The sequence below is a fragment of the Lissotriton vulgaris genome, chromosome 10 (genome assembly GCF_964263255.1).
Source record: "Lissotriton vulgaris chromosome 10, aLisVul1.2, whole genome shotgun sequence".
In the NCBI taxonomy this organism is placed as follows: Eukaryota; Metazoa; Chordata; class Amphibia; order Caudata; family Salamandridae; genus Lissotriton; species Lissotriton vulgaris.
Genome location: NC_141698.1, coordinates 823,855,783 through 823,883,111, shown reverse-complemented (window position 1 = coordinate 823,883,111; position 27,329 = coordinate 823,855,783). Strand labels below are relative to the sequence as shown.

Here is a 27,329-nt window from a genome sequence, read left to right as displayed (position 1 = left end):
ATGTGTGTGTGTGTGTGTGTGTGTGTGTATGCGTGGGTGCGTGTGTGCACATACGTGTGTGTGTGTGTGTATGTAGCTATGCATGGCTAGATAGATTTCCAAACTTTGAAACTTTAGAATGTTATTTATAACTGCACAACATAGATAATAGTGACATACTATAGAAGAATAAAGAAAAAGTTAACATATGTGGACATTCCTCTCTGTAAGGTCACGATTCCACCGAGACAATCATTTTCGTTGATCAGTGATTCCCAAAACTTTCTTCAGGACCCTGGAGCACTTATAAAAGACTCTTTGACATATCCAGAAGGCCTCTTGGCATACTGAATAAAACTATATGGTCACGTGATGCAAGTCGTTCGCCAATAAAACCCAGAAGCAAAGGCGGTTTCAATAAAATCCAGCAAAAATAGTTCCACCTGCACTGATAGATGAAAGATCAGAAATTTGGGAAAATAAACTGGAAAGGGGCTCACATCACCATTCACATTTGTCAAGTTGTTTTTGAAGATGTTTATTTTGGTTTTCAAATACAGAAGCCAAGAGACACAAATCCCCCAATTATCATAGAAGCTACTTTAATTTTTTAAGTCATCTGTATGGAAACAGAAATAATTTTTAGTCAAACCTTAGTACCACTTTGTGTGTTGCCATAAACAACACCAATAAATATTCCCTGGCTGCATTACTTTGGAGAAGTACATGGAAAGTGGCTGGCAGCTCTCATTTCGAAAGGGGTGTGGTGTGAGAGCAGGATAGACGGATGAAAAACGTAAATTTACAAGCAGAAAGAGACTGATTTTCTAAATTTCAGTAAATTCAAATGGACAGCAGTTTTAACACCCCGCAAACCTCATTAAAAATATATATATGTGGTTGGCGACTTACTAACATGTGACAGGGATATTTGCTGGTGCAATTCCAGTTATAATATATAACGTTTAACGATAACAGGTACAATTAAAGAATATAGAATGCGCTACACTCCGCAATTCTGATCTTGTAACCTCTTACCTGTAGAAGAATGTTTCTTCCTGTCCTCGTGAGGTTTACACTGTGTGGCTGTCCATTTGCCATGTTCCTGTGGTCAATGTCAATGTTGTATGGTTTTTTGGCATCGCCCAAGCTGTACCGAACTTGTAAGTTCCCTGAAACAAATGTAGTATTTCAGTCAAACACGTTTCCCAACATGATTCTGTAATAAGTTCTCACTTCTATCAACTTCTACAGGACAAAACAATGTAATCAATACTTTTAAAAAGTACAAGAAGAAAAAGTACAGACAGAGTGGTCTTTGGCTTAGCCCTTTTCACTCTATGGCTTTCCTGTGTTTTTCACGGTTTGTAATTATTTGGATAGGATGTCCATCATGGTCATGATTTTGCAGGCATGGTTACGTTGTTCCTTCTGACTTTTCATTAGGTTCTGGTGATGGTTCATCAAAAAGCAGACTTTTTGTTTTTAGGCTTAAGACTCAACATGACAAAAGTAGCTAATTAAGACCCAGTGTGTATTGTATAATAGATTTACTTCACAGGTATGACAACATTTCGATTGCTGATTTGGCAGAACCCCTTTCAGAAGAACATGGGCATGCAAGGGCTATTGAGCCCAACCTGGGTGGTTGAGGCCTTTTACTATGGATCCTGAGCAACTGAGTGAAGTACCTCTTCTGCACTTAATCCAATGGAAGATTTGGTCGAGCAGTCAAGGCTCCCTTGGACGGAGTGTAGATACAGGTCAGTGAATATGACTCATAACTCAGAGGTCACACGGTATGAGCAATAAATCAATGTCCAGTCAAATACTTGCTTTTATACTAATATTATAAGTATTTTATCTCTATCTCTACACATGCAAAGGTATACAACTTTTAGAAGCAAGGTTGTGGCTTAGTAGTTGTCAGGCAAATCCCTGTGTCACCCACCTCCGTGTAATGTGTTCACGGGTATTCCCCATTCAGTGGTGGCTACTTCCAGAAAATGCACAATGTTAGACTGTTCTCAAGAATTCTTCATTGACTCTTTGCCTCTTACCTGCTCTTGCCGCTCAGAGCAGTTTGGCAGAGCAGCGGGTACCCTCAAAGTAAGCACCCACAAGTTCTGCTCAGCTTAGAGAAGTTTGGCTGCTTGTGGCCCACATTGCAGCGCCCAGTGCTGCGGGAGTCCTTCTCAGTTGTCAGACAAGCTCCCGACTCACGAAGACGCAGTTAGTTGGCTTTACCTGGGTAAATCCTATCTCCCTCCTGACTGGAGCCCAATGAGGGTTCGACCTTGTCCACGGCGTCTTTGGCAGCCCTCAGGACAGTCAGATACAGTTCTCTCTCAGTGCGGTTCCAACCCACGGGACGTAGCCTCAGTCTCTCCTTTGGGTAATGACCCAAACCCTTTGGAATATTGGTACCAGCAGCCTCTACAGGCATATGAGGTAGCTGCACTACTTGGAAAACATGGCACTGACATTCTTGGTGCAAATGCCCACAACAACATGCTTACACGTCCCAGAGATTCAGCAGTGGTAACTTTGCTGGTGGCCTCCTCTGGCATATGGGGTCACCGCAGCATGGCAGTAGGGATTTACCCTAGCTCGCACTATGCTTCACTTTCAGTTCAGTCTCCAGTGATCCTCTCCTAGCTTTCGGGTCGCAGACGAGTCATGGCACACAGGAAATGACCATATTGGTTCAGTCTCACACCTTGTTCAGGGAATCCTCTTGTAGGGCTTCCCACTGGACCTCGCTCCCTCCAACACTCTCCTTTTCCTCACAGAGCACACAGGTCAGGGTCTGACTGGGCATAGCGGGCATTTCCTCGGTCGGCGGCTAGGGTGGGGGCCGGTTTTGGGCCCCTGTGGGGCCGTTTTTGTTACCGGGGGTCGGCAGTATCGGCCCCCTGTAACAAAATCGGTCGAAACCGGCCCTTGCAAACTGCTCAGCTGCACTCCCCCTCACACCAGGGGGGTCAGTTGAGCAGTTTTCCAGGGCCGGTTTATGTTCCCAGTCTGGCCCTGACACAGGTATTGGAAAGCAGGGAAGCAGTGGTATTTCAGGCTTCAATGCAGGTGTTCTTGGCATTTTGTGTTGTGCCCCCTCACCTACAAGAGAGACTAGCAGGCCTTTTCCCCCAGGTCTGGTCACAGGCAGATGTCTACTCATTCAGCCCGTCTGACAGATGACACATTTTGGGGTCTTAACCTGCCCTTCTTATAGTCCATTTGCAGACACCAAAATGTAATTTAGGGCCTGAGTCTTTGAAGCTTCATGCCGGGGTTCTACTTCTTTTGAAGTGGACACATCTCCTTTTATTCTTTCCTTATGAAAGACTGCCTGTCACAGCAGGCAAAACTCTGTTACTGATTGTCTCACAACAATTCATGGGAGTGACCAAATTTCACAACTGGATCTCCGTCACAGTAATATGCTCATAAAATCCCATCCCAACCCCCAAACCTTACATATTATGAGTCCCTCTTGAAGTGTAAAGGGAATCTCTTCCTTTTCCCCTCCAGTGTGTGCCCCACCCAGCACACAGAAAAGCAGCAATACACAAGTCTGTCTGGGAGAACTCCTCTCCTTCTCATCTCTTCACCAGGAAGGCCTGGATTCCCTAAATGGAACCCAGAGTCCTCCATGTAATGTACCATTGAAGGCACAATTACTCAGTGTACATTCAGCACTAGTACCTCCATGCATTGTACCCTTACATGTCCACTTGCATTCAGCATACACGCTCCGTTTGAGTGCACTGTTCAGCACTGAAGCCTTTCTATATTTAATCAAGGTGTGCTATTTGCAAACACGCACACTATCAGCACACACAGTCACCATGTGAACGCTGGACAACACTTTACCCTTCATGTGTTATACTTGACGCGAACACACATACATGCAGAACATGCTCTCATTGCGCACACACTTTACAGCACTACATCTCTTCTATCATGTATTCCTTACATGCCTACATATACCCAGTACATGCACTAAGCACACACATACTGCACAGTACTGCTCTATCCCTGTACTGGGTATTTCCCAGGCACACATATAATCAGCACAGAGTCACTACTGCCGTGCTGTACAGTACTCCACATATATCTTATGTAGGCCAAGGGGTGGGTTAAGCACACAGCAGTTGAACATTTAAAAAGGTGAGTGAGCCTGTAGGACAACTCCAGTGTTACAGGGTAAAAAGGTCTTGTTCACTACGACAGAATGCTGCCACCACTGCACTCATACTGCTAAACTCCTGATGAAGGCAGTGGCTTTCCACCACTATGAGAGTGGTGCTTTAGGCACCCCTCTTGGTCCAACCAGACCACAATCAGTGAGACAACCAGACCACAATCAGTGAGACAGGCCTATATAATGACACACAGCATGATCCGGGCTCACCTATGACATAAATCAGCATTAGGGATCCAGTCAACAGTGAAATTGAGCACTTAGGTTAGTGGTACACGTCTTCAAAAATATAGAGGAATTTTTTGTTCCAACATGATTCTTGTCTTTTTTTGTGCTGTTTGGAGACAGTGTTATTTAGACCCTGTGCTTTTCCCTAATCACCCTTCCTCATTCATTTGCTTTATTTTGATGTTTTGTTAGCGTGTTGTTTTTCAAATGTATTTTGTTCACAAAATTAAAATATGTGTACACATAGGCTTTCTTAAACATTAAAAATATCAGCACTTTGGCAAAAGTATATGCTGTGCAATATTTTGCGACATATGCTCTTGAAATTCACACATACAAAGGAAACTTAATCTTCTAACTTCTTTGCATTATGTGAATATGCAAACTCTTTACAGAAATAAATGGCTCCATTCCCAGCTTTAAAATTATAACATAATTCTGTTTCGTTAAGGGATTTTTATTTCTAGTACACAGAAAGATACCAAACTATTACTAGACTTTGCCCCTAACAAAACGTCAGATCTTGTCTCATTCTGTGTATCTCGCTAGAAGTTCTGTACCAGTCAATCACAATTTCTATACGTTGGTCCTGATAACGTTTCTGAGTCGGCCCCCTTTCCTTACCTCTGTAATAGACCTCTCTTGGGTGCCTGAGGAACAAAGGGAGTTAAGATCGCTTCCAGTTTACAATTACAGTGCAACCCATTTGGTCACACAGTGAAGCAAATAAGTGGGATTGAGTATAGATTTATTACAAATTCAGAGCTAATGTAATATAAATCAGTCTCTGATACATAGAGTAAAAATGACCAATTGAAAACCAAAACTACGTGCAAAGTTTATACTCAAGAATAGAAACCAAAGGAGGAAGTCAGTTGCCACGGTACAAAGAATGAGAAACGCTGTTTGCAGGTTAGATTGAAAGCTTTAGTCTTCCTGCCTATGATGCATGAGGGATTCTAATTCACCTTAACTGCACTAAGATAATGAATGCTAAATGGAAACCCTTATTAGATCTAATAAAGTAAAAAGGTGTGAGCATAGCTGAACGTCTGTAGAAGTTCTCCAAGGAAAGAATATCACATAGCATGAAGCCACACACAAGAGTAGTGTATAGAGGTCTATACCTCACCTACCCTGAAAAAAATCTAAACAAAGCTAAAGTGCATCACCTATTTCTTCTTCTTCAAATACCTTTATTCGGCACTTCAAAAGATACCATAAAAGAGCATACAAAGTAAACATAGATGCTAAAAACATTTTTTTTTTTTAAAAGACGAATTTTGTTTTAAAAAGGGGATAAAATGTCCTAGAATGGGACGACACAGTCATTAAGGAATTTTACTGATATAGGGCGAAATTTACAGGTTATTAAGATTAAAATCCACCGCCTCTCGTGTATTTCTCAGTCTCATTGCCATTTTGATGAAGCTTATTGTACATAACAAGGTGTGGGGATCAGGAGCTTCTTGTAAAAAAAGTAAGGCTACTTTTGCCTGTCTCAGCTTCTTTTTCTTCAGGATCCTTACTAAAAACTTTCTCCTAGTTATACCCACAGGAAGAGCCTTCTAGAATCTCATATCAAAGATCTCATTAGTGTCCACCTTCAAACAATACTCTTCGGTAGCCAAACTGATAACTCTCTTTTTTGATCCACATATTCAAAATGACCTTGAATTCCGCCAGTCTCCTCATGCCGCACAGACATGAGTCTGCCATTTGCTCATTAGTCTTACTGTCTGCACCTAGAACTACAATTTGTTGAAACTGTAAGGGAAGCGTTAATATACACACATATATAAATCTTGCGGTTGCACAGTAAAAACACTTCCGCTATTGCTTCAAGTGCACTGTGCTTTATGAATCATTGAAGTCACACGAATACATGAGGCCATAAGTTACATATATGTGACTTAATCAACCTTAAAAGGGTGGAGGCAAAATGATGCTGCTCCAGCCCCATACCTTTTGTTGAGGCCCTGGACTACTGTTCTCTGGGAAATGGTTTGTTTAAATAACAAAACTACAATTCAATGCAATAAATCAGATGTACAAGATGTTCCTTGGGAACTATTTTCACCTAAGGATGTAGAATATTTAGTTTTTGGCAGGGGAAGCCCGGGGGTCATCTGACGAGCAATGGCCATGCCACCGGTACATTCACCTGGCCTCTCCTATGCGTCTCTACTGCTGTTAGCTCTCTATTCCATATGTAGTTTGGCTATTTGTCTTCTCTTTAAATGTCCTTCTTCGGCCCATACTTATCCACATCTCATTTTACTCTGCTGGCTACTTTCCATTCCAGTTTACAGTTTCATTTTCTTTCTATTGTTTTCAACTTCACGGATTGCTTTGCCACGCAAATCTGTTCTTTTCCATTTCTTTAAATGTTCCATCCCAATCTCAGTGCTCATGCTCTCAAATCCTTCTTGTCACTCACTGCCTGCCCCCGCTTCACCCCACATGTAATCTAGCGTGCTGTTGTCTCTGCAGCTCTTAAGATGATAACGTTTTAATGTATTCTGAAATCTCATCTTTTGTTGCTGGCTTCCCTGTGTGGAACTGTTTTTAATGTCCAATTTTGGGGGACTAATTATTTTGAATACTAATGAAATTATGAATTCTAGTCATAACAGATGAATTAATATTTCTTGCACTTGAAATTATTTTCCTAACTTATTTAGAAGTCTGTTTATTAATGTGTTTTAGGCGTGCCACATTTTCTAACAGGTGCACCTTTATATTTAAAATGTATGTTGTTTCTGATGAACTGTGCAAACTGCTTCTGCTCATTGCCCTTCCAAATCATGTACCCGCAGCCCTGCGATTGGCTTGACTTCTCTTGGTTTCTGCAGACTGTGAAGAGCACAAAGCACTGTGACCTAATCAGTTTTCCTAGAGCTCATGTACTGTGAATCAGACTTTTCAATGTGCTCTCAAAGTATCATTTAATGAAGGTCCTTCCATCATAGCTTCTTGCAGAGGGCCTAGTCGAAACTCATTATTATTTAGTAAATAAAACTTTGGGTAGTGTGTTTCCAGACAGCAATAGGAGGTGATGGGGCCTTGCAGGTAGGGAGGGGTAAGATGTATTGCATTATAATTTGGAGCGTTTCTACTTGTAATTGGTTAATGTTGTGCTATTTGTGATCATACTGTGCTGAAATTGTAGTTTCTGCTCACCAGTTATTTAAAAAATGTGTATAAAACTCCCTAGGTTTGGTGTTGAGCCATAAGATTTTCCAAGTTTCCCCAGGAACTCAGTTCCATTAGAATAAGATTTTCAATTTCTTCTAGAGAGGCTGCCTGTTTCATTTGTGTTTTGTGACTATTTTAACTTGGACAAGTAAACAACAAGGGAGTGTATCAGTAGTACAAGAAGAGCAAGCATGTATCCATATTCACGGTAGCGATTACTAGTGAATAAAATCACTTTAGGTTTTTAAGAAGGCCCTCACTTACCAACCTAGTTCGTGACATGATTCATCATCGGGCCCCACCAGGAGTGGCCGAATGCCACCCTAGTGTGCGGCGCCACCAGTTTACTGCATAGCTGGTTAAGTGATTGGTGAAGGGGGTGATAAGTGAATTTAAAAATGTCCAAATTGTGTCAATTTTTAAAAAAATTGTTTTGCCAATTAGACATAAATAAAAACATGTCGGATAAAGGACCAGATTAAAAGTCCATTTTTATCCCCAGGTGTCGGTCAACATGCTTCTGCCTTTAGTTGAACAATTCGTCAGGCATTCGTCAGGACCAATGTAGTGTGGTGGTGAACCCCAGCGGTCAAAACACCAGAAAGATTCCCTCACATTTATGAGAGGAACCGAGTTTATTAAAAGGTGCTAACACTCGGTGCACCATGGTTCTCGGGAGGGGGTGATGGAGCTTTGGCACACCGCCCTGTCCGCCAGGCACCTGTTTGGAACCTGAAAGAAACCTCTCTGACCAGACCCCGCAGTAAACTGGCATCGCAGCACACTAGGGTGGCATTCGGCCACTCCTGGTGGGGCCTGATGATGAAGCATGTCACCAACTAGGTTGGTGAGTGAGGGCCTTCTTAAAAACCTAAAGTGGTCCATGCTTCACTGGTATTTGCTGCTTATCTGGGTTGGGTTTTTATTCTGTTTTCTGATTATGTATTTTGAAATATATCAATGTATATCTTTATGATATTTAACAATTATTCTTTAATGCTTATTTTTGAGATTCTATAATACTACTTTTAAGCTTTCCTTTTGTACTGGAACTCAGTTATTGAGTTGTTCTTGTTACTATTTACTCTTGTGATGTTATTTTTGTTGGACATGATGATAAGAAGAGTGGCATCTCTTAACATTAGATCAACCATGCTGGTGCAGAAATCCTGATGTAAGTTTTGGGTGTTCTAGATTTCTGGAGTACAAAACAGTATTTGGGGTTCTGCTCCCACAAAGTTGATAGTAAATGGGGGCAACATAAAAGTGATCCTTCCTTCTTTAGGGTATCCGTAGAGTATTCCCAAAGATGGTTTAGTTTTAGTCCTTATTGCCCACTCTGAGAAAGAAAAGAGGTTTTTGGAACTTTGCCAAGAGTTTCAGTGCTGGTAACTCCTGAGAAGTGGCAAGCTGTGCATTCTTGAATGATTTGGAGCGTAAGTATGAATAGGGTGAATTGATTTTGTGACAGCATATTGAAGTATATGTTATGACATGATTTTTGGTGTGTGTGTGAATTGTTTGGTTATCGGATGATGATTGTGTATTGATTACTATTGTGATTGTATTAATCATATCTGTAACTCATTTGAAGGTCTAGTGGTTCTAATGGTTTTATTTTAGTTTGTGTTTTGGATTCGTCATGAAATCAAGATCTTCAGATATATTGATTACTTATCTGTAATTGTGGTGTGCAATGCAAATTGCTGTATGCACGTTGATAGGGATTGAGAACTAACACGTTTTTTTTCAGGATTGTTTGCCTAATTTGAGTTAAATGACCTTGCTTGTAAGTGCATGGGGGCAGAGCAAAATGGCTTGGGTAAGTTTCTGCTGAACGGAGTTTGCCTGGTGTATATGTACACATTTTCTGCTATATTGTTTTTGTTCTCTTATTTTTGACTTCGAGTCCTTGTTTTCTTTTTCTGAATTGTTATGGTTTGCAATTGTATTATTTTAATTGGTTTACTGGCTTTATATCCTTTCTAGGGTAAACAGAAATTTTTTTATTGATTTAAAGTGGTTCTGCAACTGTTTTCCTGTTCACAAAGAAGTCGGGCATTGATTGGTTGCTCAACGATGAGTCATGCTGCGATGGGTGGGATGTCACAACAATCTGCCTTCTGGTGGGTTGGTTGTTGACAAAGCTGTGCTGTGTTAGGTTGACCCTTGACAGAGCCACCCTGGGGATTGGTTGTTGTTCATTAATTCGTATGTTGTGACTTTTAGCTTCTTTTAACTTTATTTTGAATGGGTATATGGGAAATCTTTATTCGTAAAACCTGAGGTTAATATATTACCTAGTCTGAGTCATAAATTACCAGCCTATGAAATAAAAGAGATGTGTACTATACATGTACCTGGATGTCAGACTGGAATAAATATACACTGCACATGTTTTTCAGTTGCTATTAGAGGTCCCTTTTAGCACTAGAATGTAGGATTTCTTGAGACAAACCGTATGTCATGAAACCAACACCCAGACCAACACAGTTTAAGGTGCTTAATAAACGGGATCACATGGCGACAGAGAAAGAGAAGGAAAGCAGCTAAGCAAGTGAAGAGCTTATTTAAGCATTGACTGGAGATCAAACTGGATCGGCAGGAAAAGAGTTAGAGGGAGGATATGGGCGAATGTGTAAAAATGTTCCTGCTATAGGTAATGGAAAAGAGGAGCATGCTGAAACTTAAGTGAAAAAGGAAGAAAAGCAAACAGATGATTCTGATGATGATATATTTGTTACCAAGATTTTTAATTTGAGACCTCCTCTGCATATATACAGAGCAGCAGGTACAGTTCTTAAAATGTGCGACCTGGGTTAGGTGCTGGAGGGGATAGTGCAGTGGTAACTACCCCTGCAGCAGAAGAAGCAGTGCAGAGTGCATTGAGGGAGACAATGATGACAAGAGAGCCTTGTACAAGCAGAGGTACACAATTTGAAACATTAGTTCAAGCTGCCACGCCTGTTTAACAATTGTAGTTGAAAAGAAACTCAAAGGAATTAATTCTAGCACTTTAAAAATGAACTTTGGTGTAATGTTGCAGGGTAATGTTGATTTAAATAGATTATTGACAATGTGGATAAAATGAGATAAGTGATTAAATAATAATAATAATAATAATAATAATAATAATAATAATAATAATAATAATAATATGATTTGTAAAGCTCATAGCTACTCCAAAAAAGAGTGTCCCAGCTTACAGAAGAAGCAAGATGTGCAAATGAAGTACATAATAAATTAGAACAGGAGTCTTCAAACTGGGGGGCAGGCACTCTAGGGGGGGCTCAAGTGATCACAGGGAGGTGCCAGGCTCTGGCCAGAATAAGCCTTATGCTGATAAGAGTGCTTTGTTTTTAACATGGAAAAATGAGTGTCAGTAAGCTGCTCAGTAATGGGCCATCACTAACATCTTTGTGATTATATCCTGGCTGGGAGAAGGCGTCAAAAGGGAATAGACACCAAATATTCTTCAAACCCCACTCTCATTTCTAAAAATCACACTATGGAGACATTTACACGCTAGTAAGGCCTGCCTGACCAGAATAGTGTATTAGGCATTGATGTATTTGATTGCATTTTTAAAACGATATAGAACTTACCTGCAGTGTTTAAATAAATTTACACATTTTTAAACATTGTCAGTTTCATGGAATAATTGTGAACATTTTTAAGGGGGAGGGGCAATGATTTTTATTCTTACAGAGGGGCACAACATTTAATTGTTTGAAGACCATTCAATTTGAAGAATTAGCTAGCATGAGCAGGTCCTCATGCCAGTTCTCCAGTTCAGCTTACCCGTAGTCCACTACCCTCTGCTGCCTGTCTACCTGCTACTTCTTTGTGCCTCCACTGCTCGTTTCTTCTTGTTTTGCATTTTCTGCTTGTTTTTCTGTCATCTGTTTTGCCCCCTTCTGCTCTGCTCTGCTTTGCTTTTTCATCTCATTTTTCTGCCCCCTGTTTTGCGTTTTCTGCCCCTTCTCTGCTCTCTGTTTTGCCTTTTCTGCTAATTTTCCTTCCTTCTGTTTTGCCTTTCCTGTTCATTTTTCTGCCCTCAGTTTGACCTTTTCTGCTTGTTGTTCTGCCTTCTGTTTTGCCCTCTTCTGCTCTGCTTGGCCTTTTCTGCTCATTTTTCTTCCCACTGCTTTGTCTTTTCTGCTTGTTTTTCTGCCCTCTGTTTTGCCACTTTCCTCCGCCTGCAATTTCCCTCCTCTCACTACCCGGCACCCTGCTCTCCCATGAGGATCTACTTAATGGAGGCTGCAGCGGGACCCCTTTGAGCAGGTCCTCATGCCAGCTTGCCCTGCAAAGGTTCTCATGTCCAGCTTGCCCGAAATCCACTATCCTCTGTACCATTTCTACCTGCTGTCTTCTGTGTGTGCCTCCTCTGCTTGTTACTTACTCTGTTTTGCCTTTTCTGATCAATTTCTTCCCTCTCTTTTCCCTTTTTAACTCTCTTCTCTGCCCTCTGTCTTGCCTTTTTTGCTAGTTTTTCTGTTCTCTGTTTTTCTGTTTTCTCCCCTCTGTTTGGCCTTTATGTTCTGCCCTCTGATTTGCCCATTTCTGCTCTGTTTTATGTTTTCTGCTAGTTTTTCTGCGCTCTGTTTTGCCTTTGGGAATGTGGTTCCTAGTGATTTATTGTTGGAGTGAGAGGCTTTAACTGGATGGCAAGAACAAGCACCAGGTATGGTAGGTCAGAATAACACATGAGCTGCAGTGCCGATGGACAAATATAAGGCTGAGATTGAGCATTAGAACAAGTAGTTTGTGGAAGGGATATAAATTGACAAAAGATAATGAGAACAAAGGAGTTGAAAGAATTAGTGTATGTTAGTGTATGTATATTATGAAAGGCTAAGGCAGATTTGTAAAAACAACAGCTGAGTCAAAAACCCTGATTGAGATGAGGTTAGCAGTTTTGTGTCAGTGTTAGGACCACCGCTTAGTAATCACATTCAGCAGATTGAGGCAGACAAAGAGAAAAGATGAAGTTGGATAAAAGTAGTAGTGATTATTTTCAAGCAAAGTTAAAAAAAACTTAAGGAAAAGCTAATGATCACTCAAACAAAGCAGTTCCAAAAACGTCCCAATAATCAAATAGGTTTGAATATGAATTTTGTACTGTCTGGAGTGAATGGGATGAATCAAATGCAGGGTATACAGAACGGAAATGGAATGGTGCAGCAGAGTGGTGGAAGAGGTATGATGAATGATGGTATGAACATGATTTTTGAAGTGATGAGCGAGAATACAGCATGTCACTTCTTCGGGAAGATTGAGCATTGGAAGAGGGAATGTCGACAGAATCACAATCGGGTGCAGGAATATGGCGATGTAGTTCCACAAATGCAGAGAAATATGTTGAATATGCAGAAATTTGAGCAAAGTGTGCAGAATCAGAAATAAATTTGAATGCCAATGCCTTCAGCTCCAGTGCTCCAGCAAAAAATTAAAAATAAAATGCCCGGTATTAGAGGTTATCAGGAAAATTGGCAGGAAATAGATCACAATGACAGTGCCTGAGGGGGCAGGAAAATTGTGTACTTGGAGCAGTCCTTGAGATAGTCCAAAGTCGCCCATATATTGAAGGAGAAGTCAATGGCCATTCCATTACATTTTTGATTGATATGGGGCCCACCAATTCTACATTGGGTTCTGAAGAAGTCCCAAACTCACCCCTCTTGGGGAGAGAAGTCCAAGGTGTATGGATCACTAATGAACAAATTGTTAGTCAGTTTTCAGCACATTTTCTAGTTCAATTGATCAGATTGAGTGCAAAAAAATCATTTATTTTGTGTGATTCAGTCCTGTAAACTTGTTGGGAAGAGACTTGCTCTGCAAAATGATTTGCAAAGTGATTTACTGAACTCTGGATGATGTCATGATTGAAACACAGAATAAGGATTCTGCTTTTAAAAGTTTTAGTTTTGACAAAAGATGACTTGTCTTAGGATTTAAGCAAACTGTCAAATAAGAGGTATGGGATTTTACAAGAAAGGAAATTGGAGTAAATAAAAGCGCAAAACCAGTTGAACTGAAGGTTAAACCTGATGCAATATTCCCCAAACTATAAAATACAGAGTGACAAAAGAAGAGAAAAGGGAATGAAGCCAGTATTCAAAAAGATGATTGGACAAGGAATCCTCCAGTAGGTACTTGCAACTGCTTGTAACTCTCCTGTTATATGAATTAAAAAGCTGAATGGCAAGTGTTGTATCAAGGACCCTAAAAAGATTAACAAGATAGTAATTCCATGCTGTGGAGTGTTACTAAATCCTGCAGTGATTTTATTGCAAATTCCATCTGCGGCAGAATGGTATACAGTTTTTGAATTATGCCAAGCATTTATTCAATCCCTTGGCATTAGATATCACGATTCATCTTTGCATTTCATTTTATGAAAAAGGTTCTCACAGGGTGTAGAATCCAATACCACTATACAGAAAGTCCTTCAATTTTCTCACAAATACTGAAAAAAGATCCAGGGCAGTTGAGGTTCCCTTGCAATTTATTCGTATTCCAATATATATCTAAAACAAGGGAGGGCTTATAAGCAAGATACAAGTGCTTTGTTGAAAATTTGGCTGAGAGCAAACATAAATAAAGTTTCCCTAACTAAAATACAAAACTAAAAAAGGAGGTTATTTATCTCAGACATCATATTGAAAAAGTGTGAGGAAAGTCTTGAAAGAAAGGATTAAAAACTTTTACATGAATGCAAAACCTTTAGCAAGGTTATCCTACGGTGATATCCAAGATTTTGTATTAATTGATGAAGAATACTGTGATGCATTTGAGAAACTGGAAAAGAGTTTGTGTTGTGCACGCACACTTGGGATGCCTTATTACAATTTAATGTTTTCCTTATTTGGTCATGAATGTTGTGATTCTTCCTCAAAATCTTAGAAATTTGATGCGCCTATGTGTGCCTATATGTCAGAGGTAATGGGTCCATAAGCTCTAAGTCTCCAAGAAGGTTTGAAATCAGTAGCAGTTGTTTGTGTTGCAACTGAACAAAATAATGGAATTGTAATGGCACTTACTTTAATTGTCTATGATGCGCACACAGTTGAGATTGTTTTGACAAGAACAAGTACACAGCATTTAACTAATAGTATACTAACTAATTATGAGGAGGTGATATTTGCTGCTGAGAACATCTACATAAAGAGATGTAATGTTCTAAACCACTGCAACACTGCTTTGTATTTCAGACAAAGATTATGAAGACAGGGATGATGATGAAATGGATAGTGTACCACAACTCAGTTGCCTTATGGTGACTGAGCTATGCACAAATCCGAAATCAGAGATAAAATAAATTTCTCTTGAAATGGCTGATCTGAAAGTAGTTGTCTTAGTGGCCAATAGCTTACACTGGGGGCTGTCTATGCGGTATGCACTGTTTCCAAGACTTTAAAAGCATCTTCTGTGCTGAATATAACTTCAGCACAAGAGGTTGACTTGGTTGCATTGACAAGAGCTTGTTGCTTTGTCAGAGAATTTGGATGTAACAATTTATACAGCCATTACGGATTTGGAGTTGTGTTTGACTTTGGTCAGCTCTGATTACAAAGGGGTTTTATGACATCTTCAGGACCCCCTATTAAAAATATTTTTTTATATTTTGGATTTGTTGAAAGCAATACTGAAACCAAAAGAAATAGCTTTCCTCAAGGATATTGCCCACAAGTCTAGAAAAGATTTGGTGACACCTGGCAATAGCCTTGCAATAAAAGGTCAAAATACTGTGCATTAAAAGATTAAACTGAAATTCAGGAGAATGAGGTTTATAAAAAGTGCCAGAATAGATTCAGTCCAGAATGCTGAGAGTTTACGTTGTATCTTTATAAGTTCAATTCAGACTTCACTGAGCAAGTTGAGAAATAAGCAGGAGGATTCCCCAGGTGATGAAAACAGTAACTGGAAAGACTAAGATATAAAATGAACTACTAGGATTTGTATCCAAATGATTAGCAAAAACATATCTCATCAGACTCAATGTTGTGTATCCCACATGCAAGTATGTGCATAACAGAGCACATGCAGGGAGACACAGTCTAATCAGAATATACTAGGAATACTGGGAGAATATAACATTCAGAACTGTTGCAAATGAGGTGTGCTCCGGGTGTCTGGTGTATAAGCTAAATAATCAAGGAAAATTGACACAGACATTAATGAACCAAATTGGAAGGTCAGAAGGCCCATTTACAAGACTTGAACCGATTTTAGCTCTAAATGGGCAGAGGTATATCCCACTAGGAGATCAGATAGCCTTGCAGGTACCAAATTGTTGTTGATAGAGTTGATACCGAGATTTGGACTCCTGACTTCAATAGAGAAAGATCGTGGGATCCATTTTAAAAATGAGGTCCTACAGATAATGTGTGAGGCCTTTGATTGTAGCTATTATCCTCAATCTTTTGCTGTGGTAAAAGGGGTAAATGGCACTTTCAAGAACAAACCTGCAAACGTGCTTCAACAGGGTTTGAAATGGCCATATGCACTTCCTCTAGGTTTATTGAGCTTGGGAAGTACTCCAGATATAAAGACTGGATGGTCACCCCATGAAATTATCATGGCCAGAGCAAGGAGGCTTGCATGTCTTTCAGTGGCTGCACTAGTTTCAATAAGTGATGACACTGTGCTAGTCTGGCTGATATGGTGAGATTAGTCTTCCATCAGATGGATGTGGCAACAGAAGACACAAGAGATACTCCATGGCATAGCCTGAATCCTGGTGACTGGATAATAATCTGCAAGTGAGGAAGAGCTTCTTTTAGAAGAGGAGGTGTGTGAAAAAGATTAAACTGGTAAAAATGAAAGCAGGAAGTGTGAAAGTTTGAATTTCAGATGAGTGAAAGCGCAGGTGAAGAACGTGAAAATGCCCAAATTCAGTTTCAAAGCAAAGATCATAGTGAAGAGCTGTTGCATTGCAAAAGCACAAGTGACAGAAAGAAGTAGTCGTCTCTAATCCAATCAAGGAGGAACAGCAGCAGAAGATCAAAGTTACAAAGATCCCAAAAGACATTTGCAATATATCGAGCAGACACATATAAGGTTGATCAAAATCAAAGTTCAAGCCCGAAGCTGAAGTTCAAAGTTGAGAGTCTGTGAAAGTAAAGAGATTGTGATAAACATTGTTGCTAAAGAGGCAAAAGCAGAAGAAGATATCCCAAAAAAAAGAACTTGCAAAAGAAAGTACTGTAAACCAGTTCAGAAATTAGAGACACAACTAGAGACTGAAACTAGTTGCAGTGAGGCACCAACTTCCAAAGGATCAATAAGAAGAAAGGTGACAAAAAAAAAGTTTGCCTCACTTGAATGGGTATATCTAGCTACAGTATCTGAATGAGATGAAGGAGCAGAATTGAAAGAATTTGACCCAGTTGTGAACTATTGTCAGTAAAAGTATGAAACAGAATCTGGAAGTAAATAGAAAAAGAGGAAGAGTCTGTTGAACAAAAAGTGAAGTCAAAAGACATTGATGATGAAGAGACTTTGACAGATTACAAACTTTGAACAAACTGAAGAAATATATAGAACAGAGACTTTGAAATTGTTGGATAAGCTGTAGAAGCAGAGCTTTCTTTTTAAAAGACATTTTGAAATTAACTTATGAACCACTTAGAAGGAAATTAACATTTTGATTTTTGTTTTATTATTCTTTTAACAAAAATATTTGTTAATTATTAGTTTTTGTTTTTTTGGTCCCAAAATCGATTTTTCTGTCTTAATTGAAGATGGGAAACAACAGATACAATTAAGTATTATAATGCTGACAACAGTGTTAATAGTTTTAGGTGGACTGTTTCAAGTGGGATATATTTCAGACTGTAATAGATAGTAGAGATAACATTAGGCATATTAATTTCAAACATAGAGAGTTTAGAAGTGGTTTTCATGAAAACAGTTATGTTAGGATGAAAAAAGAATATATTGATATAACAATAATGTGTAGTTGTTATATATGCACAACTTTGCTTCCTATGTGCGTGAGAGAGGGTATAACATATAGCCAACTCCATTTATTTCACCAATCGATGTAGACAGACCTAATGTGATATATATATATATATATATATATATATATATATATATATATATATATATATATATATATATATATATATATATATATATATATTAGCAGCCCGCCCCAGCGTTGCCTGGGGCAGAAGGGGGCTGGGGGCAGCATTTTCGGATTGCGGCAGAGTTGCCCGGGGCAGAAGGGGGCTGGGGGCAACATTTCAGGCTTGGGTGCACTCCCGCCCCGGCCCCCGCCTGCCCCGAAATTGCCGAGACCACCTCCCGCCTCCCGCCTGCCTCCCGCCTGCCTCCCGCCTCCCGCCTTGCCTTTGCCTTACCCAGCCCACCCCGAAATTGCCCAGACCGCCTCCCGCCTCCCACCTCGCCTTTACCTTTGCCTTACCTGAGCCGCCGCTCTTCCCCGCGCTCCGGACTTCACCGCCACTCCTCGCTGCTCGTCACCGGTCCTCCCCGCCTGTCGTCATCACGCACGTTGCGGACATTGCTAGGTCGCGGCCAGCGCTACGTCGCGGCCGGCGCTACTTTTAGGGGACTACATTGTTTTTAAAGTTTAATTGTTTAATTTATGTTTTTTTTTATTTTATGCAGCCTATGTCCATCTACACACCCTGAGGATTACAGCAATGTATTGGGTCTGTGGATTGGCGCTGTGGTTCCCGAGTTTACCTTGCCAAAAGGTTTCTGTTCTCTCTTTATAATAGTAGTATAGATATACACATATATATATATATATATATATATATATATATATATATATATATATATATTCACTTAAAAAACCATAGGTTTCAGGCCTTATATAGTTAGGAATTAGCATTTAAAAAAACCATTGAAATTGCTCCTATATAGTTAGTTGTACTAACTATATTTCGCGCACCCGCAATCCACTGCTGATGATGTCAAGTATTACATCATTCATAACATGGTCAGTGACATCACTGATGACATCACTGATGACATCACTGATGACATCTCAAATGACATCACTGATGACATCTCATTTGACATCACTGATCACATTTATATATGTTTATATATGTTATTATCCTTCTGGGACCACCTGAGCAGCCATCTTGTTTCTCAGGAGAAGTGAGGCACAAGAAAGCAAAAAACAAGAGTGGAAAACGCGAAAAGGGGGCAGGGTTGAGACCCCCTGACCCCCTCACCCTTCGCAGGGGGTCCCAGAAGGACCACCAAGTGCAAAAAAAAATATTTTTTTTTTAAATCGCGGGGTACACGCACGGTACGCGTACCCTACACGTACCGTGCGCGTAACCCGCGATTTTTAAAAAAAATATTTTTTTTGCCCTTGGGGGTCCTTTTGGGACCCCCTGAGAAGGGTTAGAGGGCTGGGGGGTCTCTACCCTGCCTCCTTTTCGTGTAGTCCACTCTTGTTTTGGGCTCTCTTGTGCGTCAGTTCTCCTGAAAAACAAGATGGTGGCCAACACTTCCTGGTTTGGACAGTTTGGAATGTTGACAGTCAACTGTCAGCCAATCAGAAACTCGTTCGCGCACCTAAGGGTACGCGCACGTACGCGTACGGTACACGTACCGTACGCGTGTGGTGCACGTACGGTGAGCGCATATAGATATATAATTTGATCAAATTCAATTTTCTCAACAACTACTGGAGGGATTTTCACCAAATATAGAAAAGGCACTACTGCATACCTGTCCCTACCATTTTGCCAGGTTTGGTGTTATTCCGTTCAGCCGTTCGGGCTGTAGCCGTGTCTAAAGGTCCCATAGAAAATGCCATTTAAAAAATTTCAAATTCAATTTTCTAAAGAACTACTGGAGGGATTTTCACCAAACATAGCAAAGGAAGATATGTATATATATATATATATAGTTAGAACCTAGTTTCCCTAGGAAAAGAGTTTTTTGATTTGTTAATAATTGTCAAAAAAAAAGTTCTATCCAGGTTAGCTCCTGAAAGTGTGGGGGCGATTTGTCAAGCTGGGCTGAGAAAAATGGGGGGGGGGGGTCCCAAAAAGTGTTTTCTCCATTTTAATTTCCATAGGAAATGTTATCACAGGCCACAGCCCAAACTGCTGAATGGAATTACACCAAATTTGGCAAAAAGGTAGCCCATTGTGCAGAAAGCAATATTTTTTCTAAATAGTGTTAATCCGCTCAGTACTTGTTGAGAAATTCAAAAAATAAAAGTCTGAAAATCAATTTCCAATAGGAAAATGTAGGCAAGGCTACAGCCCGAACTGCTGAACGGAATTACACCAAATTTGTCACAAAGATTGTGCTTGGTTCAGAAAGCAACCTTTTTTTAAATGGTGTAAATCCGTTCAGTGGTTGCTGAGAAATTTAAAAAATAAAAGTTTTGATATCTAGGACAGGGGTGGGTTCATGCACCCTCCCGACCATGAGCTTCACTGTGATTGGCTGTCACGACCATGAGCTCCACTGTGATTGGCTGCCAACACTCCAAACCAGGAAGTGTTGACAGCCATCTTGTGACTCTGTAGAACCGAGTCACAAGAAAACAGTAAAAAAAAAGATAAAAAAAGAAGAAAAGGGGGCAGGGTGGAAACACCCTGACCCCCTAGTCTTCCATAGGGACCCCAATGCCCAAAATTTAAAAAAAACCTCCGAAAGCGCACTAGGTGCGCAAATGCGGACGAAAAAATATTTTAAAAGATTAAGCGGGGGCTCCCCCACTTCACTTAAATGAGCCAGGTTCCGGGGGCAATCTTATAATTATATTGCGGGGGCTTGCAGGGCCTCCCCAGCCGCAGGGACCACCACCGCCCCGGAGCTATGTATTTTTGGTGCGGGAGGGCACACAGCCCTGGGGACCACCACCCCCAGGGCCTGTAATTAAATATGCAGGGGGACCTAGCGGGCCCCCCGAAGCGCCAAGGACCACCACTTCCCCGGGACTTTGAAAATAGAGGGAGGGGGCCGCGCTGCCCCCCGGGAGCCCTTGATGGCACAGGGGACTGCCACCCCCCAGGGCTGGCTCATGCAATGTTCCGGGATAGGGACATTGCTGTTTGCTGGCAGGGTGGGAGCATGGCTCCCGCCCAGTTATAGCAGACCCTGCTTTGCTTCATTGAAGCAAGAGAAGGGAAATCTTCTCTCACTCCAACAAAGCAAAGTAGCATTGCTTTTGGGAAAGGGGAGCTGCATGTTAGCAGTTTCCCTTGCCCTGAAATTTGGGTCTAGTTGCGCCCCTGACTGGCATACGCTGGCTCTGCCCACGCTGCTTACACTTACAGAATTCTGTAGATTGTATCCGCCGTATGTCAATGATCCAGCTGTGGGGCTGGGAAACTCTTGCAGACAGGATTCTGGGCCTTTTATTACCGATGATCCACGGACCACGCACCTCACTTTCAGGGATCCAGTGGGAGGGACTACGGGGATCCAACAGTCAGAATTCCTTGATCCAGAGATCAACGACCTGGGAGGGTATCCACTGAATGAGAATGCAGTATACCACAATGAGACTTTCAAGCTCCTGGACTCGGTTTTTCAGGCATCCATGTGGTATTCCTGCTAGCCAGTGGGAGGGAACCCAGGGTACTAGAGCAAAGGCTGTGTGGATCCCCTAGCAAAGAAGGCGGGTGCCTCAGGAACCAGCGCAGTGCCTACTCATGCTCCGTGGGTCGCGTAGGTTCTCCCGAAGCTTGGTTTGCAATCCTGACGCTCCGCTAGGGTTGCCACTGGTTGGCAGTCAATTAAAGCCAAGCTTGTGCTCGGGGGTTAGGCTCCACCAACATATTTAATTATCCAATCACTCCGCCAATTCCCAAGAACTTATAAATTCACCATACACACTCCTTGCACACTCCTTGCAGTCTCTACTAGGGGTGGGCGGACATCTCTATTCCGCCCATGGAATGTGTGGAGATTTGCCCTTCCGCAATTGCTCAAAGAAGGAGGAAATTTGTAGGCACGATTGCCATCCCTCTGTCTGTGCATATGGCGCTCTATGCCCGGGCCCGCCACACGAATATGGCTGTATATTTATATGTGATTCTTAATTACTGATACACAAGGTTATGGGACATTATAGCACCTTTTTTAACAATGCACTTGACGATCTATGACCTGGCAAGCTGCTGAACTTTGGTTACCGGTCTGTATGAAGCCTTTAACTACAGCTACATTAGTGTATAATCATGTTGATGGTCTGGTTATTTTGTCAGGTCTGCGATCTAGTCAACATACCTGGAACATCATTAGACCAACCGACTATCGATATATGAGTGTTCTCTCTTTCCTCCCTTTCCCTCTTCCAATATTTTATCCCCTTATAGGCACTGCGTGGACAGATCTACGAACTAGAGATCCTTGACTACTCTAGGTACTTCTCCCTAGGGTCCACCACGAGCGACCTCACACATTGACGGGGTTATCATCACGAAACCCTTTCTTCCTCACTGAGGTGCACTAACACTTCCTTTTAGGTCCTGAAGAAACGCTACTGAACACTAGGACTTACATAGAGTGAAACATGTCAACCTTATGTTTAGTTACACTGGCACATTAAGCCCTAATGTAACTCACCAACCCTTTTGTTTTTTTAGCCTACCAGGGGCAAAACAAGAATAAATCACCCAACAGTGGATACTCCTAGATAGTTTTATCCTTCCCTGCATGCACCGCACCTTCAATTTTCTCTGGATCCCCTCTCGCTCCTTCTCCAACCTCACACTCACACTCACCAAACGGCTTTTCTCTTTAAAAGATATCCGTGAAAGAGACCCTTCGGGGGCCCATTGGGCATTGCAGCACCAGCCCAACAAGGAGCTAAAAAAGCCCGGTGATGAAACATGACATCCTTTAGGGTGTGTGAGGGTGACTAAGAGGCAAGACTTGGCCCTCCCCTTCGGGATTGGAACCTTGAAACCGGGGATGAACCTCTGCCTCTTTTTCTTCTTTCACCCCCTTTCCTGTACCTCTCCTCTATTCTAGTTTTTCCCTTCTTTTTCAAATTGGGTGACATACACGCACCCTTTACCATGGAACAGTGTCCTTTTTGATCTAACTAGCATTGGAGGAGCACGGACACTGGACCTCAACGAGCTCCTGGTCCCCCCTCTCTTTGTTGATAAAGCCTTTCAATTACCGCCCATATATTTTTCTTGGGCACAAAGGCAAGCCATTGTCCTCTGAGACAGATATATATATATATATATATATATACATATGTATATTACCTACTGGCGGTCGCCAGTAGGTAGTTATAGTTAGGATTATTTTCAATGCAAAATCTCAACATTCTATTGTGAATAACTTTGGCGCCGGTTGAGGAATCTGCCTGACAATTTCCTCAAATTTGCCTCGGGCGCCCCGGTCCTTCCCTGGAAGTTTGGGGGGGATTTGTCAAGCGGGGGCTGAGATAAAAGGGGGGTCCCAAAACGTGTTTTCCCCATGTTAATTTCCATAGGGCGGTCAACCTCACTTTTAGCCCGAACGGCTGAATGGAGAAGTGTGGCTCAGTGGTTAGAGACGGCAGACCCGTAAGCTGAGATCGGCCCTGGACCAGGGTTCAATTCCCCGCCTCAGCGGGTCTTGGGCTAAAAATTCCACGGACTCGATAATTCTCGCTCCGGTGCCTTCTCGACTCACGGGTTCACACTCTGCGACTCTGGGCAATAGCTTAGCTTGCTTAATCTCCACAACGGCCCCTCGCGGCGGGATACCTGGCTTTCACCTTGTGGATACCTTGCCGGGGTTATCTCACAGGGGAATACCAGGACGGGTTCCCTAAGCAAGCGCCGGGAAACCCACTGCGGGTAGCTGTGCGCTATATAAGCTCAAATACATTTACATTTACATTTCCACCAAACTTGGCAAAATTGTAGGGACTGGTAGCCCAATGTGCCTTTGCTATGTCTCAAGATATGTGCTCCAGTGAATTTTGAGTAATTTAGGTTAAAAAAATATAAATATCTATGGGTGCGCACCGGTACGCGCACCAGGGCGCTAACCAGCGCGCTACGCGAGTTCGCGCGCGGAAAACTGATTGGCTCTCGGGTGTCTGTAAACATTCCAAACAGTCCGGAGCGGCCGCCATCTTGTGTCTCGGTAGGATTGAGACACAAGAGGTGGCAAAAACAAAGGGGGAAATGACCATAAGGGGGCAGAGTAGACCCCTCCTGACCCCCTAGGTTTGATGTGGGGGCTGTAAAAGGGCCCCGCGGGGGAAAAAAAGAAAATATATATTTTTTTTGATTTGCGCGGGGGGAGCGCCCGGTACGCGCACCGCGGAGCGTACCGGGAAGCGTTCCATGGGAAAAAAGAATGATAGAGTTTTTAAAAAATATTGCCTTTTTTTATAATTTGGAGGTAGTTCTAAAAAGAACTGTTTTTTTTCTTCTTTTTGTTGTTTTATATTTTTTTAATGTTTTTTGAACATTTTGTACTTTTTTTGGCTTTTATGAACTATTTTATATTTTTTTTGTTATTTTTATGGGGAGAAACAAAAAACAGGGAATTGAAAATGGCTCAATTGGAGCGAAAAAAAATCAGGAAAAAATTTGTTTTTTTTGGGGCAATTGTGGTTGTCACCAGCAAGGAGGATGAGCTTTATGCTCTGTTCACCATAGGAGATGGTCTTACCACAAACAATACATGTAATTCTGAATTCCCCAAACCGTGGTTGTATGCAAGGGATCGTCTCCCTTGTCTCTGGTCCTGATGGAGTGGGTTGCTTTCTTTTGGAGGTGGTGGTTGTAGATTGGGGAGGGCTACTGGCCAGTTCTCTTCACCTCTGCGGCAGAATAGTTGTTCGGATGCTTGCGCTGCATGTGCCTAATCATGGTATTATTACCAAAAGAATATTTTTTGTTAGGGTTCCCCCTTGAAAGTTCCATGCCACAGATTAGGCAAGTCACCTTGGGCACATTGACTTTTTTCTTGCCCTCTGGGATTGAAAAAAACTCCCATACAATGTGCTGCCTTGGCTTGTATGGGGTATTGTCTTCTGGCATACACCTTCTCCCTTCCTCCTCCTCCTCCTCCTCCTCTTCTTGACCACCAATGTATTGTTGTGGTGGTCCTCTTGGTGGTGGTGGTGGTGGTGATGGTGCAGATGCTCCAGCTGCTGCTGCTACTGTAGCCATTTTAAAGTACAACATTTTTCTCCAAGATTTTCAAACAGGTCTTCCTCAGTCAAAGGACAAAGTCAGAATAAGGAAAAAAGGTGGGGTCTTTCATCATTTGGAAAAAGAAAACTGTCCTGAACCAATGAAAAGTGTTATTTTCAGGTCACATGACCCGGGCTTTCATCATTTAGAAACCAAAACTGTTCTGCACCAATGAAAAGTGTTATTTTTAGGTCATATGACCCAACGCGCTTACGCGATGCGCCACGGGGTGCGCCACGGGGTGCATCGCGTAAGCGCGTCAGATGATTACGTTGCGCGATTGTATTCGCTCAAGTATTTCCGGGTGCGCTTACGCCGTGTGTATCACGCGGACGCGGCTACGCGATACGTCATGATGTTTTCGTTCGCGGCAATAGCGCTAACAGGACGCTCACCGGGGCGCGCACCGGAAGCGCACCAGGGCAAAAAATAAATAAATAAATAAATAAATACATTTAAAAAAAGTATTATATAAATATACAATATAGGATTCATTATAAAAATATTACATTTCATAGGTTTGAGGCCCTATATATAGTTAGGAATTAGCATTTAAAAAACCTATGAAATTCAATGAAAAAACCATAGGTTTCACACCAGTTATAGTTAGGAATTAGCATTTAAAAAACCTATTAAATTCACTGAAAAAACCATAGGTTTCACACCAGTTATAGTTAGCAGGAAGTTTTACTCGCATAAAACCATTGAAATTCCCACGTTATAGTTAGTTGGACTCACTATAACTTGCGCGTGCAATGCACTGCTGATGACGTCACATATTACATCACTCATGACATGGTCAGTGACATCACTCATGACATCACTGATGACACCATCCTTGTGACAGACCTCCTTTCACTGTAATGTAACCCATGAAACACATTTTTAAAAATGGAGATACCCATACCAGTTACAACAACCAATTCAATAATTCCACCATCTATATACACATCCACTCATTCACCAACAGTTCTATATAGTCACTCATACATATACTCACTCATCATATGTAGTGATTCACCTATACATCCTGTTACACACCGACAGTCATCCAAAGGTTACTCTCACACATACTCACACATGCAAGTAAACTATTGAACATCCATTTACTTGCATATACAGCTATACACACACCACCACCTTACTTCTGAGGAAACTTACACATACTTACTCTCTTAAACAATCACTTATAGAAACACATAATTATTTAAACAGGAACTCTTTCAATATCTCACTCTCACATATACTCACTTATATACATCAATACTCACATATACTAGATTAAAACATATGTAGTTACTGATAAAGACACTAGTGAAACAGTCATTCACTCACTAACACACACATATACACACTCATCCACCCATACAGTCCTGCACATATGCTGTCTTCAAAACACATACAAATAGAGAGTTAGTCATTCATGCATCTATGTGATAAGTAATACCCCCACGAAACCATACAAACACACATACTGATACTAAAAAAACATCTAATAACCCATATACCTACACATGTACCTACTCACCAACCCGTGCAGGCACTTAGACACAAAGTGAAACACTAATACATATATATAAATATTTAAACATTACTCACTAATATATGTATTCACTAAGAAACACTTAATAAGCCAGTTAACTAATCAATTTTTGTTAAAAAAAATCCATTTAGACACTTATTTAAACATTTATTCTTCCATCAACTTTTACATATACATATATAAAACAATTTTTTTTTTCAAAAAGACACACATTTACTGGATGGTGTCATCAGTGATGTCATGAGTGATGTCACTGACCATGTCATGAGTGATGTAATATGTGACGTCATCAGCAATGCATTGCACGCGCAAGTTATAGTGAGTCCAACTAACTATAACGTGGGAATTTCAGTGGTTTTATGCGAGTAAAACTGCCTGCTAACTATTACTGGTGTGAAACCTATGGTTTTTTCAGTGAATATATATATATATATATATATATATATATATATATATATATATATATATATATATATATATATATATATATATATATATATATATTACCTACTGGCGATAGCCAGTAGGTATATATAGTTAGGATTTTTTCCTCTATGGAACTTTTGAAAATTCTATGTCTAATAACTTTGGCGTTTGTGGACGGAATTGGCTGAAATTTTCAGGAAAATGGCACAGTTTGTTTCTGAGCAGCCCCTGAAAATTTGGGGGGGGGGGGGTCGTCAAGGGGGGGGCCGAGAAAAAAGGGGGGTCCCAAAACGCGTTTTTCCCATTCATTTTTCCATAGGGCGGTTGGCCTCACTTTTAGCTCGAACGGCTGAATGGATTTGCACGAAACTTGGCAAAATTGTAGGGACTGTTAGCCCGATGTGCCTTTGCTAGGTCTCAATATATGTGCTTCAGTGGATTTTGAGAAATTAACGTTTAAAACAAGATATATATCTGTAACAGCGCTCCGGGCAGCGCTCCGGTTCGCGTACTTTTCGCGTAACGGAACTTTGCGATGCGAAGCTGATTGGCTCTCCGGTGTCTGTCAACATTCTAAACA

The 27,329-nt window shown here is 41.2% G+C and overlaps 1 protein-coding gene across 1 annotated transcript in view; it reads right to left on the bottom strand.

Moving 5' to 3' along the window:
• Positions 1-27,329, bottom strand: part of CNTNAP2 (contactin associated protein 2) — a 2,542,823-nt gene that overhangs the window by 35,860 nt on the left and 2,479,634 nt on the right. The window contains exon 20 of the mRNA XM_086939829.1: positions 1,018-1,151. Coding sequence (XP_086795955.1) covers positions 1,018-1,151 — 134 coding nt within the window. The remainder of the gene's footprint in view (positions 1-1,017; positions 1,152-27,329) is intronic.